Here is a 20,410-nt window from a genome sequence, read left to right on the forward strand (position 1 = left end):
TATATATATATATACACATATATATACATATACATATACATACACATCTGTATATAAACAGTGAAGCAAAGTCCTACCTGTTTGATACGTCGTGCGGGTGGCTTTTCCGTCTGCATATTTGGGCTGGGCTCTGATCTGACACAGGGCGATGGCGACACAAATGTGTGGGCTGCAGTGGATCGTGTGGTCAGCTCTGACGTCGGCCGCTTTGGCATAGGTTTCGATGGCGTCTGTATGAATGCAGTATAACGTTTTAGGGTTTAAGGAAAACATAAAGTGAGTGGTCAAGTAAATAAGTGTTTTGGAAAGACCATACTCATTCAACCGAGAAGATAATAGTAAGGTTATACAATTTTGAAGACTTATTCGGCTGTGCCACCGGAGATTAATGAGAGAACGCTTTGGCTGTAAGAAGCAGAGGATAGGGAAAATATAGTGATTTGAATTTAGGCTGCCAAGAAGTGCACAAGTAATAAAGAGGATATATGGCACCTTCGTCAGATAAAATTAGGCCTAATTCGGTACAAGCGCAAGGTGGCACCAGCATGGGATGATATATCTCCAAGCTTGAGACACATCTCACATGTAGATACATCAGCACATGTAGATACATCAGCACATGTAGATACATCAGCACATGTAGCTACATCAGCACATGTAGATACATCAGCACATGTAGATACATCAGCACTGAGATGTATCTCAAGCTGATATATACTACAAGCTAGTACCCACCGGTCCAGCTTGAGATGCATGTGCATGTGGTATATATGCACATGTGTATGTGCTATATATGCACATGTCCCTATAATCATCACGCGACATACCAAGAAGTGCGATGGTGACGAGGGCAGCGTGGCTTGCTGTGGGCGTGCTCTGAAGGGTGTGCAGTGTTCGCCGTGAGTGGATGTGTGGGCCATGGGGCTGTCCTCTGGCCATGGGGTGGTGGTGGTGTGTGCATGCGCCATCTTCTGCACCTGTCGCTGTGTTGTGTTGGGCCGTGACGTGGCGTGTGCTGATACCTGCGGCTGGGTTGTTCCGTGTGACCCCATGAGCGTTAAAGGCTGCTTGTGCGTGGGCGATGACTTGCACTTGCTTGCGGGTGACACCGTCCTGGGTGGCCCATGGGCCGTGTTGGTGCACACTGATAGCGGTGGTGGCTTGGGCGAGTTTCTGCCCATAGTTGGCTGTGCATTGGCCGGTTTCTTGCAGGACAAAGGCCCCCCCTTGGCGGGGGGTGCCATGGGTGCGCGCATATGGTGTGGGCGGTTGACAGCCGCAGGACAGTTCTCCTTGTTGTCCTTGTTGGTCGCGTGCATGGGCGCCTCACTCCCCCACGCCGTGTCGTGCGTGTGACGCGCTGAGGTGAACGTGGTGGCGTGTCGACTGTCGTCGCTGGTGGGGTTTGAGTAGAAGGTGCTTGCGCTGAAGGCTGACGTGTTGAGGCTGGGTGGGTCGTCAGCCGCTGCCTGTGGCTGCTGGGCGTGGTGTGCTTCTACCCGCATGCCCCACTCCCCGCCATGTGCCCGCAGGTCTTCGCTGAGCTGCAGCTGTGAGTGTATACTGTCAAAGCTCTCCTGCGACTGGAGGAGGGCGTTGGTGCTCTCCGCCGCCGACAGCTTGAAGTGCTCTGCAGCCTCCTGGCTCACTTTCTTTGTGGCTGTTTGTGCGTTGAAGCTCCTATGTTCGTTTGTGTACATCTCGGCATTGTCTGCGTCCAGCAACAGACTGGGCGATTGTTCGCTTTCGCTCAGTAGCAAACTGGCCGAGCTCTCAGCTAACACTAAGCCGGGAGCGCTGTCACCCAGCATAAGGTGGGGTGGCTGGGCCTCAGTGGCCGTGGTCTGCAGTGGCTGGTACTGTAGGTGTGTGGTGTCGCCTGTTTGTCCGTAGGCCTCGTCGGGGTGTGCTTGTCCCGTGTGTTCGTGTTCTCCCAGCAGGGTGCTGCGGTGGCTGTGGTGGCTGGCGCGCGTGTGTGGGTCGGCGTGGTCGGTGGTGTGGAGTGCTGCCAGTGAGTCGTTGAGGCTGGTGGTAGTGGATGGCTGCTGCAGTGGTGACGCCTGGTGGTCGTGGCTGTAGTCGTCCATGTGCATTGTGCCAAAGTCGTGGGCGTCCATCAGCCCATGCGCCAGTACTGGCGAGTGTGTGAGCTGTTCATTGGGCTCGGCTGTGGTGGGTTCTACAGGGGCAGTGAGTGAGGGGATGGAGTCCAGGTCTGTGATGGTGTACGCGTACGTTTGACTGTCACTGCTTTTCAGACTCTGCTGTTGTGGTGATGGTGCCTCGGTCTTTGGCGGTGCGTTTGGCTTCACCTGTGGAGTGGTGCAATGTGAATATCTGAGTGTCTGCACCGACAACCCGTAAGCTGCTCAAATAAACGCTGCAGCCTCTAAGTGCAAACTATACGGACTTAACGTATATGGACAAAGCGACCTCTACAAACTCGTACGCATATAATTACAACAAAATTTGTTTGTTAGGCTATACGCCCGTGCAACGTGCCAAGAGGAGTGCCCGCGTGTGTGCCTAGTATATCATCGCTTCCCTAAACTCTAAACCCTAGTAGATCATCGCTTCTGCGCATATCCAACCCAATCAGTCTGTTGTGTGCCACACTCGGCAGCCAAGCGCCTGATACACGACCACTGAAATGCACTAAAGATCGGTTAACCACGGGGCCAAGCAGTTCCCAAACTCCCAATTGTACAGGAGCACCACCAGTGAGTGCACAGACACTTGGGGACACATCAGCTGGATAGTGTTTGGAACATATCTCGTGGATAGTGAGTGTGTGTACAAACAGCGCGTGCGCAGGTATCAGAAAACACAACAAAAGCAGCGCGTGCACACACACACTTGCACCTACCCGGTCCACGCTGAGCGGCTGGCTGTCCAGAAAGTAGGCGGGCGTGGGTAGGTCATGAACCGACAAGCTGGAGGCCGTACCACCGAGCAACGGAATACTGGATGAAGGGGCGATGCCACTCTGAGACAGGGGCTTGCACAGCATGTTGAGATCGGCGTTGAGGCCATTTTGCGACTCCTCTGCGTACTGGTCCAGCAGCGTGGTGGTGAAAAACGGCGCCGAGAAATCGCCCAAGGCCTGTGGTGGAAGGAGAAAACAGGGTTAGCGCAGCGCCAGGAAGGTTCAGGGTGGTCAGGACAACGATGGCCCTAAACCTAAACCTAAACCTAGACCTAGACCTACCTAAACCTAAACCCACGGAGGGTATATCTAACGTCATAACGATAGGGGTATGTCGGCCTACATGAGTTGTATGCATTCGAAGCCACGTAGCTCACTTAATGCCAGCACGCATATAGTGAGTGTTGTCTCAACCACTCTACAGCACGGGCGAACTAAGTCCAGCATGCAACGTACCTTAGTAGGGCACTCGTGCGTGCTGGTGGTGAAGCCAGGCATGTCCTTCCACGACGGACTGATGGGTGCGCCAGAGGTCATCAAGTGCTTGTTGGGTGTGGACGGGGGCCGTAGGGTGTGGGGTGGGTCGGCATTGGCGTGGCTGTGCATGAGCAATCGCTTGGAGTTCTCGGCATCCAGTGCATCGGCCACACTGGTATCTGATATTGCAGCGTTACGATAGGTTGCACGTAGGTCAGTCAGTATAAGCGATGGGTAGACACACACACCCGATGATATGAAGACGTCAACCAGAGCAAGCAACATGGACATCTCCATCAGCTATTAAACCGACATTCGCCTTCCGATTTACGGACGAAAAATAAATAAATAGTAGAGGTAATGCGAGGTCAGCTTTAAAGTACGCCCCAATCACCATTGACATTTGCGCAATGGCGGTGTATTAATGCTTCATCAGCCAACAAATACACTACACGTACTGTATGTCTGACAATCACACGTAAACACAACCAACCAGAAGTGTGTACACTACACGTACTGTATGTTCTGACAATCACACGCAAACACAACCATCCCGAAGGGTGTGCATGTCTTTGTCGGAGCCACCATGTATTCAACAGTCCGCGAAACAAATAGGCCCGCAGTACAATGCGGCGCATCTGACACGCACCTGCGAGTTCTAAGTCCAGATCCCAGTCATGATGGCCGACGGCGTGTTGTGGCTCAGGGTTTTTGTCGTGGAGGTCCAGGGGGTTGACAAAAAACGAGCTCAAACGGGGCATGAAGCCCGACAGGTCAGCATCCTCATGTTCATCCTACACGGTAGATGTTGGGAGACGGGTGAGATTTACATGGTGAAAAATAGGTGTAATTTACATGGTGATAAATAGGTGTAATTTACATGGTGATAGATAGGTGTAATATACATGGTGATAGATAGGTGAGTATTAACATGGTGATTAGACAGGTGTAATTTACATGGTGATTAGACAGGTGAGATTGTATGTTAGCAGACAGTATAATCGTCCTCGACTTTGTACACAGGTACACCATCGGATTGCACACAGATATATTGCACTGTGCCTGGTCGTGTGGCACACAATTGCACATAGACCGCAGGTAGCTGCACCGTCTTCTCCCACCCCACACCCACCTCAGAAGCATGCTCGTCCACGCCACGACCGCCTCGCATCCTCTTAGACACACGGTGGGGCATGCAGTGGGCGCCATGGACACCGCTATTGTGCACCTGAGGCGTACACACCACATCACCGGTGGTCCCATAGTCCAGAGCAGAGTCGAATAGAGATACGGCCTTTCCGTTGGCCCCAAAGGGGTCGTTTACGTTGACCTCGTCCTTCGGATACTTTGGCAACGGAGAGCTCTGCGCTCGATTTGCGGGGGGGAGAAAGACATGGTGTGAGTTTGCGCAGTCGCGGAACTGTTGTTTCAACAAGAACAAAAAAAAATATACCGAAGACATACACGTGCACATCCACGTGGACGGCTAAGGTTGCTATAGACTGATACACAGCGGCGCATGTGGGCCATTGCTCTGGTGGGTCTACCTGTGTGAATGGGATGCCCGTCTTGCGCTTCTTGGACTTCTTGGTGTAGGTAATGCCTCCGTTGAAGTACGCTGTTCCGCTCTCCTTCTTGAGGTCCAGTCCGTCCATCTCGGCCGGCGGCGAGGCGGAGGACGTGGGACTGGCGTTGACCACTTTGACGCCGTTCTTGCGGTTCAGCACACCGTGTAGTTGGCGATCGATCTCCAGCATGGGCCCACGCGTTGTGCGGTCGCTGACGCCCAGCGCCGACTTGACAGACACTTTGGTCTTCTCTGGGGTGGGTCTGTCTGGCATGTTCTCCTGAGGGAAGGTATAAGGCACCAGCATAAGTACTATGTGTGGTGCTGCGTAGGGTTGTAGCTATGTGTGATACTTTAAAGCTTATGGGGGCAGAAGGAGTGTTTGTAGCTACGTGCCATAACTAGCCGGTTGTATGGTCGGAACTCAGGTTTATGGACAGATGAACGACAGGCACATATAAGAAAAGGCGATGATCATGCAGGTCTCAGGCAAGCAATTGGCGTTAGCATCAATGCAGTACTCCGATGAGAATACCGCTGGTTTAATAGACCGCATATGGACTTGCGCACGTCATGTCACATTCTCGGCACAACCACTGCACCTGCACCACCACATACGAAAACGAACGAGGTAATTGCTGCGAAGATATAAGTGAATTGTATGTGGCAAGCAATTGTTTTGGTAAAAATAGGAAGTGATTGAAATAGAAAGTGTATGAAATAGACAGTGATTTCTTTTTTGGAAAGTACCTTGCATATAGAATGAGATTGAAATCAGGAAGTGATCTGCTTATTCAGCAAGGAATTTACGAACAAAAAGTGATTGGAATTGGAGAGTGGTTTGTGCCTGGTGAGGTTTTAGGGTTTTGTTTTAAATTACCTGGTCCTCTCGTTTGGAGTCGCCCGCGGAGTGTTTGCGACGGCCAGGGCGTCCGCTCTCTATGCCGAGCACCTTCTTCTTGATGGTGGAGTTCCAGTAGTTCTTGATTGCATTATCGGTACGTCCCGGAATAAGCGCTGAGATCTGCGACCACTTGTTGCCCAGTCTGGCCTGGGCTTCGATGATGGTGCCCTCCTCTTCGCTCGTCCAAGGGCCTTTTCGGACCTCAGGATTCAGATGATTATGCCATCTCTCGCGACACTGGGAAGGACAATGTAATCCTTATTTAGTCAATGAGAGAATATAGGCAGGGCTGTAATAGTACTGAAGAAGCAGGTATATGTGATGAGCGGTTGGCTGAATTGCTTGGTGAGCCCAGCACCTGTAATATCACACCCGACTGCCATTAAACTAACCTTTCAGCGGATCACGACCTAGTACAGCGATGGTTGCAAAACATATCACTCTGACAAAGAACCAGAATTCCGAACATAGGATATACATAGCAATTTGATCATTGCAGGAGGCGTTGCAAATACGTTAATATATATATATATATATATACATATATATAATTAAATATTTATTTATATACATATATTCATATATACATATAGTTATATATATATATATATATATATATATAACTATAAAACATACACACATATACACACGCATATATATTTATATATATACTGACGCGTGAACATCACACCTGCTTGCCGACCCGCCCTGGTAGGAAGCCCGATATAAGCGACCAGTCTTTTGTCCCGTTTTCTTTAATCAGCTCGATAACCTTGGCATCCTCTTCGGGTGTCCAGGCCCCCTTGACAATGTCTGGCGACAACACCTTAAGCCACCTCTGCGCAATCTGTCCTTCGGATCTGTGCGTGAGGTATTGTGTGGCCATGTCGAATTTCTCGCCGTACCGGTCAACCACTTCCCGAAGGATCTTATCCTGTGGATGGCACATGGAATGGTTTGTTAGTACTTGGCATACATAGGCCTTTTAATTTCGTACATTGTGGCATGCATGGCACTCGTTGTGTTTCATACCCAGAGGACGTGGGGTGAATGGTTCGTCTCGGAAATACGACACGACTTACGGGAAACTGCCTTGAAGCTTGAATGATCTTATAGCATCTCTGGATGTTGATGCCATTGAGCAGTAAAACGAGACTATTGTAAAAGATAACCCGAAGGGGGCACGTTTCAGTACTACCATGCAAGTGTTAGGCGTCGCCATCAGGCCGACCCCCCAAAACTCGGCCATAGGAACCGAGACACATAACATGCACGTCAAAGTACGGCTTGTGATAGCGATAATGTGAATGATCATAATCGGAAGTATTTGCCTGTGTACAGCCATACGCAATAGGCTAGTAGTCCGTTCGTTTAAAAGTATAAGACGAAGGCATCAGGCATAGAGATATGGTGTACTTTCGTCTGTTTGGTATGGTGCAGAAGAAGTGACAAAGAACAAGTAGAGCTCACAGGACGTTATGATACACTACAAACACTCACAACGACACCACAATACACAGCAAGCCCAGTCGGAACCCACACGTCTGCCCATCGCACACCCTCACTTGCCTCCTCCTTAGTCCATTGTTTGAGGCGCTTCGTACTCTTCTTTTTGACCTGTTTCTTGGTCTTCTCCACAGACTCAGCGACGGATATGGCAGTAGACACACTTGTAGTGTCAAACTCTGCCATCGTCTCGATTGTTGTTAGTGTGAGTGTTCACAAGTTATGTATTGGGTACTCTTAGGTAACGTCTCGTTTAGTGGCTGGTATGCTGATGCTATGATTGTATTCAGGGGCTCTACAATTATAAGCCACTGTAGCTTAGGGCGGAAGCCACTGACGCAATTCCGTAGCTGACTAGCAAGTCAACACGTCGCTCGCCGAATTCCGCGCAGCACACATACACTAGTGACACAGATTGAGCACACAGATTGAGCACACAGAATGCGCGTCTCGACTATGAGCGTGTCTGGTACATAGCAAGCACAAGGAAGATGAGGACAAGATATTGGTAACACGCAAGGTAAAGTGCTTGTACACGCCCTATTGCACAGTGCGGAGCCTCGCGTATTTTCGTTCCTGCCGAGACCACCAAGTATTTACTTAGTAAACAAACACAACGAAAGTAGCCTTCACCCGTACAAATCCTATCCAAATCCGCGCAACAACTTCCCTATACCACTCTCTAAAACTTTTTACAAAGTCCACAGGCACTGTATAAATAAAATAGCAAATACAGTGAACAGTCTGTAGTCTGTAGTCCCTACCCACCTGTGGTTCAGGACTTCGGGCGTCTGAGGGGGAGGGTGTGAGGGCCAATGGGCTTGGGGTGTGTTTGTTGTTTGGGCTGCAAATAAATATCCCAGCGACCTAATAAGTGGCTATGACGGGGGGAAGTTCCGATGGGTATGCCTTGGTTTAGCCCGTGAACCGCCACTTATACAAATATTCCGAAGAACGTTTTGTATTGGTGGAGCCATATATATGTATCCTATTGGTTGGTATATGTGTAAGCGCGGGTCGGTTTACGTACTGTAGAAATCTGCAAACAAGTTCTGAAAACGTAAATATTAACCTGAAACCGTATGCCCCCCCCCTTTTGTCCCGCAATTCGACTACACACCAATCAACTGAGGGCCTCTAATCAGCCTTTTTTGCGCCCAAATTTTTATTTGATTTCTATTGGTGGGCCGTGTTTTGGGCATCAATAACAACTTTTATGAAGCGATAAGGATCGCCAATTCCGAATTCTCCATTTCGCCATTCCCTGACCCTCTCTACCAGTCACTCTAGAGTCTGTAGTCTGTACTATGCAAGTATTTTGTCCGTTTATAGCTTCATACTCGGTGATGGGTTTGCTGTGGCTTCGATTTTTGGCCATGTACTCTCTATTTTATCAATAAATTACTTCTTAGGGGTGAAAAATAAATAGAATGTTATGCACTGGTATGGCGCATTTGTGGGCGGCAGCATATCGGTTGCGAGTTGCGACTTGTGAGTCGTGAGTTGGGACACAAACATTGCCAGATTGCAACCAAAGTTCTGCGTTGACTATGTGGTAGATCAGGCCATGGAACTCATATTAATACACAGCATATGTAATGTTAACTCCTTTTGTAAAACCTTAGAACTTGCTTCCTTCAGTAGCTGAGCTTGATATATTACACTGAAAGCACCGATTCAAGAGATGTTTCGAGAAGCGCTAGTTGTTACGCTTAAGAACGTTAAGGGGCTTTAAAGTTTGAAGCGTCACCGTCAAACCATCTGTGCCGATTCTGTCGTCGAAGTGTTTTGAGCAGTCAGACAGAAAATATTAACAATAAATATTCGGAGATGCATCAGAACTGATGTATACTTGTTACATTCACTCGTGTGCTTCGAACTTTGGCTATCAGCTTCCTGTCGAAATGGGTTTAGATGCTGTTATGTTTGTCCACCGATCTATTTGCATAGTTTATTCACCTGTAAACGTACATGACTTCGCTGCTTGTTTGGTAGATATTGCCTCTATTTTACGCTCCGGACTAGCACTCACATAGACACATGTGAAAAAGTATCCGCCATTGTCTTTCTTACATACACAAGGCATCTTTCGATTTCTACTTCAAGAATCGTGCTGAAGTAAATATCTGAACAAACTTTATGTTACAGTATGAAACCGCCCAAGAAGGCAAGTATGAAACCTGCTCAAGATCAGGATTTCATGGCGAGCTTGGGTCAGGAGCACTCAACAAACATCACGAGGAACCGCACTGCGACCCCTGCGTGATATCACACTCAAGCCGGAGCCAAAGTCTCGAGTGAATATTAATCAAAGCTCAGCAATGTACATACTCTATACACTCGGTTGATTTGAGTTGAGTTAAGTTCAGTTGGGCGTCCCGATCTGTGAGTGTCACATTATTAACTTATCGAATAGCCAGGGCAGGTGAGTCGCAATCGAGGGCGGTTCAGTGCAGAGATGCGCCCTGCTGGTTCTGAGGTGATGGGGTGCGACTACTATGCGACTTCTCTGAAGTGTTAATATACTTTGACTGCAGTGGATCGAGTGAGTCAGCATTGCTACCGGTGTGTGCGGGAACAGTCATACATTTGGCTATCGAGAATACGCCATCGCATACCATCACTGGCGTACAGAAGGCATAAAGCATCTCTAAGGATGTTGGCACACAATTCTCTCTGGTCTCATACTAAACTATGGTTCCTCAGGAGGAAGGTACTTCTGAGGCTAGGTATAGTGTTGGTCCGCGATTCGTTGCCAGTTCTCGACTGACGTGGCATCGGATAGCAATATCTACTGATTGCTGCTGAATTTCTTGAGCAAGCGACCTTTAATATATATATATATATATATATTCGCACTTACATAATAGCATATAGCATCATGCCGGGACATTCCGTATAGGACGATTTTCTGATCATTCTCTGAGTGGGCCCACTGTTGTGCGTCACACCACATATGCTACACATACTTCGATACATATGTACTTTCTCGGCAGAATACAAACGCTCAAAATATCGTATACTGTCGCTAAGTTGGCACTGCCCTAGTCGCACAGTGAAACGAGGGGCTCGTCACAGAACAGACAGTGGTTGGTCACTCCCAGGATGTATTCCATCCACCCCGCAGGCGCAGCGGCAGTTGCGTCCGCTATATCACTACCGACACGGCTTGCTGTGTGCTGTTGTGTGTGCTGTTGTGTGTGCTGTTGTGTGTTGCTTAGACCGTTGACCGAGGGCTGTGCTGCGGTGCTTGGCAGTGGCAGACTCAGAGCAGTGCGATTACACGTCAGGCAGCGACGCGCATTCGTTCCTCTGTGTGGCGCAGAATTTGGAAATGGACTATGAGTTTACGATGTGTGAGAATATGGTATGGCTTATTGATATGCGTCATTGGTTTGTCATTAATATGTGTCATAGGTATAAGCCATTGATATGTGTCATAGGCATAAGTCATTGACATGAGTCATATATATGTCATTGATATGTGTCATAGGCATAAGTCATTGACATGAGTCATATATATGTCATTGATATGTGTCATAGGCATAAGTCAATGACATGAGTCATATATATGTCATTGATATGTGTCATAGGTATAAGTCATTGATATGAGTCATTGGTTCGTCATTGATATGTGTCATAGGTATAAGTTATTGGTTTGAGTTATCTAGGAGTTATGGGTACGAGTCAGTAATCAACTATGCGCCGGTGTTTGTCTGAGCAAACTGAAGTACGGCTTCAGGAGCGTTCGTGAGCATCTAGAGACACAGCATACTAATCTGAAACCCATCGCAATAATGTCATACACGTGTGACATATGTTAATGCTATACACACGTATCACAGATGTACTAGGCAGTTGATACATACCACACCCACACCTATTCAGCTACGCGCGAACATCAGAATCACGAGAGTCTTCCACACCCCGTTCCTATATGAATATGTACAGTCAATCTACTTACACACTCCCTTCCTATGTACAAACACCAAGTTATGCGCCGGTGTTTGTCTGAGCAAACTGAAGTACGGCTTCAGGAGCGTTCGTGAGCATCTAGAGACACAGCATACTAATTTAAAACCCATCGCAATAATGTCATACACGTATGACATATGTTAATGCTATACACACGTATCACAGATGTACTAGACAGTTGATACATACCACACCCCAATCTACTCAGCTACGCGCGAACATCAGAACCACGAGAGTCTTCCACACCCCGTTCTTATATGAATATGTACAGCCAATCTACTTACACACTCCCTTCCTATGTACAAACACGAAGTACAGTCAACCTACTCACACACTCTATTCCTACAAACACCAAGTACATTCAAACCTACGTGATATACAGTTGCGTGACCATACACCACGGCCACGGGTGTTTGCACAGAGCCGGCCCAGTCTTCTGCTTGGCTGGCGATGGTTGTGCACTGGATCCCTTGGTTGCTTCTGAAGTAGAGTGTCCATCGCCTACACCCACTGATTGACCCTCCGTATTCGCATCGGTTGTCGCTGCAGTTTCATTGTGCGGTGTGTGGGTGGCTTTCTGTTTGCGCCTGTTTCTGTGGACCGGTTCTAATGACTCAGTTCCGGGTGCACTGTCCTCCATCAAATGGTCGTTATCCGAAAGCGCATCATCGTCATGTTCGTGGTTTTCATCAGTGTCTTCAGCATCGGTTCTCACACCGCTTTTGCGCTGTCTGTCACAACATACACGGGCGATGCAGCCATACGCAAAAGATTGGAACGAATCATCGCAAATAAGATGAGAATAAAAATGAGTATGGATCAAACAGGGAACTCGGTTTCGCAGTGATGTTGCGCCCACCACAGCAGCGCTATATATACGTTCGCTCGTGACGTATTCCTCAAAGCACGCGCACCAACACACAAACACTCAGTAGCCACACAAGTGATGAAATGCAAATAAAAGCAACAAACACGAACAAGGGGCAACGCAAACCAACACAAAAACACTCAGCAGCCACACACAAACACTCAGCAGCCACACACAAACACTCAGTAGCCACACAAATGACGAAATGCAAATAAAAGCAACAAACACACGAACAGGAGGCAAACGCAAACCAACACAGCACGCTCGACTCCTTCCAGGCCCAACACTACAAATGTACACGAGTATGTCAGAGCACATTGGTTGAATATGGGTCCAATTTCAGTGCTTACTACACAAGGTCTTGCACCAGGAAGACTACAGACCTTACATATAATTTCAGAGGCTCACTAACATTAGAACGCAGATATGCACTATGAGGAGGCGCGAACCATTGTCGGCTATACTCTCTGAGCGTAAGCCGTAAGAAGGTCAAAGACCAATCTTCGGTCTTGTACACTTGCGCTTCACCCAATCGCCTACTGTTGACAGACGAGTACGATCACAACCAATACAAACCATTTCCCCTCGGGCGCTACTGACTATAACCCGATGTTGTAATACTGCGCTGTCGTGAGTGCCACATAGCTGTGCTGTGGGCTCTGCCTGCAGCCAGTGTGTGTAGTGAATACACTACCTGTGCTGTCATCTACTGCAGCACCTGCCGCATGCTGCATGGCCCACTCAAGTGACTATGTTTATGCCGCGCGTGTTACACGTGTTCAATACCTATGTGTCTTGTACCCTTAAAAAACTCTACAACCACCTACCTGTCCACGGCGTGCGTTATGGGTGAGCTGTGACTGGCCGGCAACGGCAGTGCGCAGATGGGGCACACGCCGGCATCAGCCGCAGCGGCAGTGCTGTGGTTGACTTGCAGCTGCTGCAACACGTCTGTGACCACTTCAGTCTCTGTGCAGTTCTCTGGGCGTGTGCTGATGTTGAGGTGATGGCCCACTGTCGCGGCCATAGTCAACAGCGCCGCACGCGCGCGGTCGCACCGATCGGCCACGCGCAGCATGGACGTCACCTCACGTTGGTCCACTGCACCCCAGGGCGTCTCTGGTACGACAGGTGTGTCTCCAGGACCCCCTGGTTGGGTGGCGGCCTCCTGATGCGCGTTGTTTGTGGTGGTGGTAGGGCCGTTCCTCTCCTCGCTGTGCGTGGTAGTAGAGGCGAAATGTTTCCTCTTGTTCTTCGGCTTCCTTCCCCTCGTCTTCCTGTGTCTAGTGGTGTCAGTGCCGTTCTTCTCCTTGTTATTAGCAGCAGCAGCAGCAGCTGCATCAGTAGTAGTAGTAGTTGTAGTCGTAGTGTTTATGCTGTCCGTAGGGGTTGTGTTTGTGGGGGGCAGTGGCTGGCTCTGCTGTGCGCGTGGCAGCCGCATGATGCGCCATGCGTCAATCTGTCTGCTGTACACCAGCACGTCAATGTTATTCTCTATGCGCGCGATGAGGTGCGCATGATCATCCCACTCGCCACAGTCTCGCAGCAGCCGAAGCGCAAATCTCTGTAGGAGATGCAGAAGTTTAGGGTTTTAGGGTTTTACCAACGGTGAAGAGGTGAGAACGCGCCGATGCAGAGGAACGACAAAACGAGCACACGCGGATGAAGAAAGAGAGACAACGGAGACTACAACCACCAGCAAGGGACGGATCACAGGCACCATGCCAGAGGCATCCACAACAACAAGGAAGCTAACACGCACCCATTGCAATTCCCTCTAGGGAAGGAATAGCAGACATCACATGGGACTACAAACAACAGGCCAATGAGTCTACATGGGATGAGGGCAGCAGAGACAGCAGACCAATGGAAACGTCGTGTGTGTGGTGTACAATGCGCAGGTTAAACAACACCGCTACATCTTGCATTGCAGACCCTGCAGCACAACACATGAGCAACAATGCAGCAACAACACATGAGCCAAAACACAGCAGCAGCCACAGGGTCATGAGCCACAACATAGCAACAGCCACAGGGTATCGCACGCGTCTGCAGACGCACGTGAGTGATATTCATACAAACAGACTTTACAACGTCACTCGCACTCACTCAAACCACTCAGCGTGCACACTCGCGCACCAACCCATTGGCATCACCAGAGCCCTCGCACGCTACTCACCTGTGCGTCGGCGTTGTCGACCATATCCAGAGCATACAGAAACAGTCGCGTGCGGATACCGCCGTCACTCAGGATGTTTGTTTCGCCCATGTCGTCTGAGTCGGCCATGGCGCCTTTGGACCGGGCGTACTCCATCACATCCCAATAGGCCTGGCGGAAGGGCTGCGGCGACAGCATGGGGTTGTGCTCTCGGGTGATGCGCTTCTTGGTGTGTGGTCTGAAGTCTACTGTGGTGGCTGTGTGGCTGGGCTGGGTATGGGTCGTGCTGTGTTCTGTGCCTGTGCTTGTGCCTGCCTGCTTGTGCGACTGCCGTTGGCTGTAACCCAGCAGCCGAGCGGCCACATCGAACACATAGTCGTCGTCGTCTCTGGCATTGATTACCATGGTGCTCTCATGCGCATGCGTGCCCGTGGAGTACGGCACATACGCCGTGCACGTGAAGATCCCATTGACGGATGTGTCCACACCCCCTAACCAGACCCCCCCCCACCCCCCCCAGCAGATCGGCATCGCCCTTACCCTTCTGCAAGTGCGGTGGCGTGGGGTCGACGTGCCAGGCCCTGTCCCATTTGAGTGGTGATGGGGCTGGACGGTAGGCAGAGTAGAGCACTGTGCCATCCATCAACGTCACCGCTAGCTCATGGTCACGCATCCATGCACAGCTGCTGATGCTGGTGGTCTGTGATGGGTGTGTGGCATATAGGAGTGGAGAATGGTTGAATTAGTGGGCAATTAGGGTCCCGAATTTATGCACTCAGGTGCAAGACACTGCACCGCACCGTACAGAGGTCACATGCTACATCCTTGTAGAGAGTAGTGATAACCCAAGTATGCTTCATATAAATGCAGTCAATACAGTAAGTTACGTGCTATACAGGGCGATGCAGTGCCTATGGCGGGCCCTATCAACGCGTGTGGAATCAAACAGTAAAACCCACAGAGCAAACACGGCATGAACAGAAGCACTGTACAGTGACACGGAACATCAACAACAACTATAAGCGACAGACGCACACGAACACCATTCTACACGGTTTCATAGAACTATCACACACAGACAAGCACACCCCCCACTCAATCCAACTATAACAAACAATCACACCACACTCAATCCAACTACAAAGAACAATCACGCCTGAATAAGAACATACGACAAATGGCGACACACTACACCTCCGGCCTCGCACTCGACTGCCAGGCCGATCTCCTATGGGGCAGCCCCCCGACAGCGGCAGCTTAAGGCTATCGTCACTAATTGTGGAGTCATCCTCTCCCTCCCTGCACAATACCAAGGGATGATCAATACAAGCCGGTCCTAATATCGAATGATAACTTTTTTGTAAGAACAATCCATCCAGAATAGAAGTGCGACATCAGCAGTCAAATGGCATGTTATTAAGTAGACCACAGGGGAGAAGGAGACGCATGAGCCGTAAAGGCGCCACGAACTGTTCTTATCCGTGTGTGATTGTTCGTTGTAGTTGGGTTGGGTGAAGGGAGATTGTTCCTTTGTAGTTGGATTGAGTCAAAAGGAATGGCAAAACGAACAACAGACAGCAGTCTAAAAATGGAACTAAGCACAGCGATATACTCCCAGCCATTCAGGAGACACGCGCCACATACGCACATTCATCACGTGATAGGCAGTCACTTCAATACAGGCACGACCACAACCACAAAGGACATACACACACTACTAACTAAATACACAATTACATAAGTCATAAATATACCCCTCACTACAACTATATCCCTGTAACGCGCTATCAACCCATCCAATGCAGTTGACAGCCGCACACACCTGCGAGGTTCAACGACGACTATCCGATGGGTCAGCGCCACTGCCAGCACCGCTGCCCCTTTGTCTGTGTCTACGACTGAGCGCAGATTGCGCGTGTGTGCAGGGTTTGAGTTGGGGGCTGTTGCGTGGTAGGTGCCGTGGTAGCGTTCCTGTTGATAGGCTCGTCCTAGTGCTGTCCAGCTGTAGCCTACGCTTACGACCTCCTCCGTCTGCCGCGGCAGCGCAATGCACACGCGCACGCTGGACACGAACCGAGACGACGGAGATATGGCATAGCTGCATTGCAAAACCAAAGAGAAACAAGGGAGAGAGAGTGATTGTGTGTGAGAGTGTGTGTGTGTGAGAGAGTGTGAGAGAGAGAGAGTGTGTGTGTGAGAGAGAGAGAGTGAGAAAGAAAGTGAGAGAGAGAGAGAGTGAGAAAGAAAGTGTGTGTGGGGGGGTGAGACCACAAGCCTATAGCACACATACACAGACAACATAGAGGGAATGTGTTGTGATAGAAAAAGGACAGTTGAGTGTCCGCGAAAGGGGCGGGAAGGCACGTGTCTATGGTTCTATGTGCAGTTCCCAGCGTTTGCTGCATGACGATCGGTTATGCGATACAAATCGGCCACCGATGGCTAAACTTGGCGTTTGCGAAATACATACTCGCCGTCGTCATGGTTACATTAGACAGTAACCGATGTTGAATAAGCGAACCAACACGCTCTGGCCAGCGCTGCTATATCAGGACTTACAATACATCCATAGTAGCAATGTACTACGAGACAATGCGACAACATACCGACGTGCACTGTACAACCATTTGGTTCGAAGCTAGCACGTGTGGAAGCAGTAGGACCTCTTGCATGAGTATTTCTGTACGTACCACACTCAACTGCTAGTGGTCTAAATGGTGAACACCGTTCTATGACAAACATAATGCAAGTGCAGGTATGTACAGGATTCCCTAAACCTGACTATACGTAGAAATAATCGCCCATAGCAACCCCAGTAGGAGTGACAAGACATCATTACAAACTACAATACGAAGTCCATGGAGGCGATAGCTAGCAAGCTAGACCAGGGCAATATCCCAACGAGTAATATGAGTATATATTAATACATGTATTTACCAATATAAAGATATGTATGTCTATACATGCATGCATACATACAAAGATAAATAAGTATAAATATACATACACTCATACAGAGATACATAGGTCTTTATATACATACATATAAATCAACATATACATGTTGATATATATAATTTTAATACATACACATACAAGCACAAACATGTTTATATATCTTGTACTCACCGATTTGGACCTACGGTGCGTGGTGCGCGGGGGCCACCGGCGTGATCTCTCAGAATGAACACACACTCAACCACAGAGTTGTCTGACATTCCGCACGCCAGTCGCATTATCCAACGCGCCTCTGGGTCTCTGCAGACGACAGCAAAAGGAGCATGACTCATACATACGAGCAAAGTGAACATGTCCATACACATGGTTACTCTAAGAAAGGAGAAACAGGTTGAGGACAAAGGAAAGGCATGCTGTTACTACAAACGACACAACAAAAGGGCTTTCGGGGTCGTCCTACGGCGCTGCATGCCAAACACAGATATTTGCAAAAGGTAAGTACAAGGACGGCAACATACATTCCTACAACCAACGACAAACATGCCGAGCTCATAAAAAATACATCGACACAACTATGATACTGTTTCTAATCCTTACAGATGACGCCAAGACACAAGCGAAGCACCTCAGCCAACTCCCCTACTTGTCGCACCCCTGCCGCCTACTCAACGAGTGTTCTAGTGAGCAAACGAACGTACAGCGAACGGACAACCACATCACACTGTCAAATCACATCCAAATGCCTCACACCCAACGCCAGATAGTCGCATGAATTACGCCAGACAGTCGCATGAATTGGCCATGAATTGGGCCAGGGACCTGTGTGCCTACCCTTTCTTGCGCTCGTCCAGGCTGAAGGCCATGGACTTGGCATGCGCCACATTGTACAGCTGTGCATAGTCGTCCATGCGCAGGTGCTTGGGCCGTTGCCAGCCTATGTCGATGCGAGCCTCATACACCCACTGGTCCTTTCCGGACAGCCACGCCCACACATGCACTTCGCCTGCCAACGTGGCCAGGGCAATGAAGCTCAGGCCTTGATAAGCAGGAACATTTATACCCGACCTCACACCAGCGCCTGTGGGGGGGGGCATTGGAGGGAGAAAATTCGGACTGTCAGTGGCAGTAGAACCCTAAACCCATAAAACTCTAAAACCCTAAAACCTCGCACGGACACTAGGCAATTGCAGGGCTATCATTTAACCACCGTTGCAGCTGGTGCAAGCTTGAATGTGTATACGCCGCCATGTGGAGAGTAAAGGTATAACCAGCCACACGGAAGTGTCACGCAAGCTCTGGTCAGTCCCATCTGCCTATCAGTTGGCAGCAAGACCGTCAGACTGCACAATTACACACTTGCGCACCCAAACACACCTGCACCACGCCCTTAAAAAATATACCAAGAAAAAAATTACACCATCACAGCCAACCACGACACACCTGCACCACGCCCTTAAAAACTATACCAAGAAACAAATCACACCATCACAGCCAACCACAACACACCTGCACCACGCCCTTAAAAACTATACCAAGAAACAAATTACACCATCACAGCCAACCAGACCATCACAGGGCAAGTGCCACACAACTCACCACCTGTCTGTGTGTCCTGCTGTGGCTGTGGCTGTTTGTTGTTCGCCTGTGTGTACTCACTTGGTTGCGGCTGTGGCTGTGGCTGTGGCTGTGGCTGTGGCTCTTCGGTGTCTTTTGCGATGCTGTGTGAGCGCATGTACAGGGCTGGTGACCATGCCGCTGACACAGTGGCACATTGGTACAGTTGATTTCTGAAAAGAAAAAGAAAAAGAAAAAGCGTGTTTGTGTGATTAGTGTCTTATCTCGTCCGCAATAAAACGAAACCTATAACAATTCAGACAAGCATCTCCGATCGTAGATTACGCATGGTTTACCATTGCTTATTATCCATTGATAACTAATTGCTTATTATCCATTGATAACTAATTGCTTAAAATCCATTGATAGCTAATTGCTTATTATCCGTTGATAACTAATTGCTTAAAATCCATTGATAACTAATTGCTTATTATCTATTGATAGCTAATTGTCTATTATACACTGATGACTAATTGCTTATTATACATTGATAATTTATTCCTTATTCTCCATTGATAACTAATTGCTTATTATTCGTTAATAACTAATTGCTTACTATCCATTGATAACTAATTGCTTATTATCCATTGATAACTAATTGCTTATTATTCCTTGATAACTACAACAGACTGCGCATTGACCACCATTGCCCCTTATCTATTTACGACTATCACAGACTGTGTATTGGACTAGTGCTTACCTGTACATGTCGTATGAAATTACGCCATTCCTATCCAGACCCACATCCGTCCCACCATTCCACGTGCGTATTTCGTCACACAAGACATCGGAGAGCACAGCGATCTCCCTATCCAAAGGCATTCAGACGAGAGCAGAGATGTGTGAGAACAAGTAAACTAATAGCCGTTAGTTTTTAGGGTTTGAGGATTTAGGGTATAGGGTTTAAGGGATTGTCGGCAACCCTAGAAATGCGCAAGCATGTCGAGGGAGCACAACCAATGGCACAGGTATAAGAAAAACCCAAAAACCCAAAACCCTAAGTGTATTTGACTGTGTGAGAGCGGCGCGGACTATACACGGCTGCCCAACAGGAAGTGCTCTTTATAGTCCCACGCACTAAGCGCAAGCGATAGCCATCCAACTGCACCACGCCAAGTACACACAGTCGGCCCAATAGGTAATATGCACCATGAGGCTCATACTACGCAATACCTCGCCTGTCACCTGAGCTCACGTGGTGTGGGCCGTGAACAGAGTACAGATACGAAACATCGCAGAACAGCGTGCACTCACACGCTTACACATGAGCATTTCACAAATCAAGCACATCTTGACACCTGGCGAACCCCTCCAACAAATGTACAGAGAATTCTTTATCGTCCAGATAGTTTCCTTATCTGACCACAGCCATCACTATTTGATAAAATTACCATGGCTAGTGGGTGCACCTGTATCACTACCTGCAATGGACAGGGTGTCCCTTATTCTACCCCCCA

At 48.8% G+C, this 20,410-nt stretch overlaps 4 protein-coding genes across 4 annotated transcripts in view; 1 reads left to right on the forward strand and 3 right to left on the reverse strand.

Moving 5' to 3' along the window:
• Positions 1–249, forward strand: part of SARC_01615 (hypothetical protein) — a gene marked incomplete at its 3' end in the record, with an annotated part of 7,256 nt that extends 7,007 nt beyond the window's left edge. Inside the window, exon 4 of the mRNA XM_014304667.1 lies at positions 145–249. Within this exon, the coding sequence (XP_014160142.1) occupies positions 145–249 (105 nt within the window). The remainder of the gene's footprint in view (positions 1–144) is intronic.
• A 248-nt stretch (positions 250–497) lies between these two features.
• SARC_01616 (hypothetical protein) lies at positions 498–7,571 on the reverse strand (the record flags this gene model as incomplete). Its single annotated transcript, XM_014304668.1, has 9 exons — positions 7,444–7,571; positions 6,566–6,808; positions 5,851–6,111; positions 4,951–5,250; positions 4,536–4,766; positions 4,053–4,197; positions 3,383–3,582; positions 2,867–3,103; positions 498–2,312 (listed from the first exon to the last, which is right to left on the reverse strand). The coding sequence occupies exons 1-9, from the start codon at positions 7,564–7,566 to the stop codon at positions 498–500; spliced, it is 3,555 nt and encodes a 1,184-aa protein (XP_014160143.1). The 5' UTR covers positions 7,567–7,571.
• A 4,174-nt stretch (positions 7,572–11,745) lies between these two features.
• SARC_01617 (hypothetical protein) lies at positions 11,746–14,786 on the reverse strand (the record flags this gene model as incomplete). The annotated part of the gene is made up of 3 exons (XM_014304669.1): positions 11,746–12,082; positions 13,051–13,787; positions 14,403–14,786. 3 exons carry the CDS (start codon positions 14,784–14,786, stop codon positions 12,067–12,069), a joined length of 1,137 nt encoding a protein of 378 aa, XP_014160144.1. The 3' UTR covers positions 11,746–12,066.
• A 7-nt stretch (positions 14,787–14,793) lies between these two features.
• SARC_01618 (hypothetical protein) lies at positions 14,794–19,775 on the reverse strand (the record flags this gene model as incomplete). Its single annotated transcript, XM_014304670.1, has 7 exons — positions 14,794–15,081; positions 15,554–15,680; positions 16,204–16,479; positions 17,511–17,639; positions 18,171–18,417; positions 18,936–19,126; positions 19,654–19,775. The coding sequence occupies 7 exons, from the start codon at positions 19,773–19,775 to the stop codon at positions 14,794–14,796; spliced, it is 1,380 nt and encodes a 459-aa protein (XP_014160145.1).
• Between the last annotated feature and the right edge of the window lie 635 nt (positions 19,776–20,410).

Source organism: Sphaeroforma arctica (assembly GCF_001186125.1).
Source record: "Sphaeroforma arctica JP610 unplaced genomic scaffold supercont1.65, whole genome shotgun sequence".
In the NCBI taxonomy this organism is placed as follows: Eukaryota; class Ichthyosporea; order Ichthyophonida; genus Sphaeroforma; species Sphaeroforma arctica.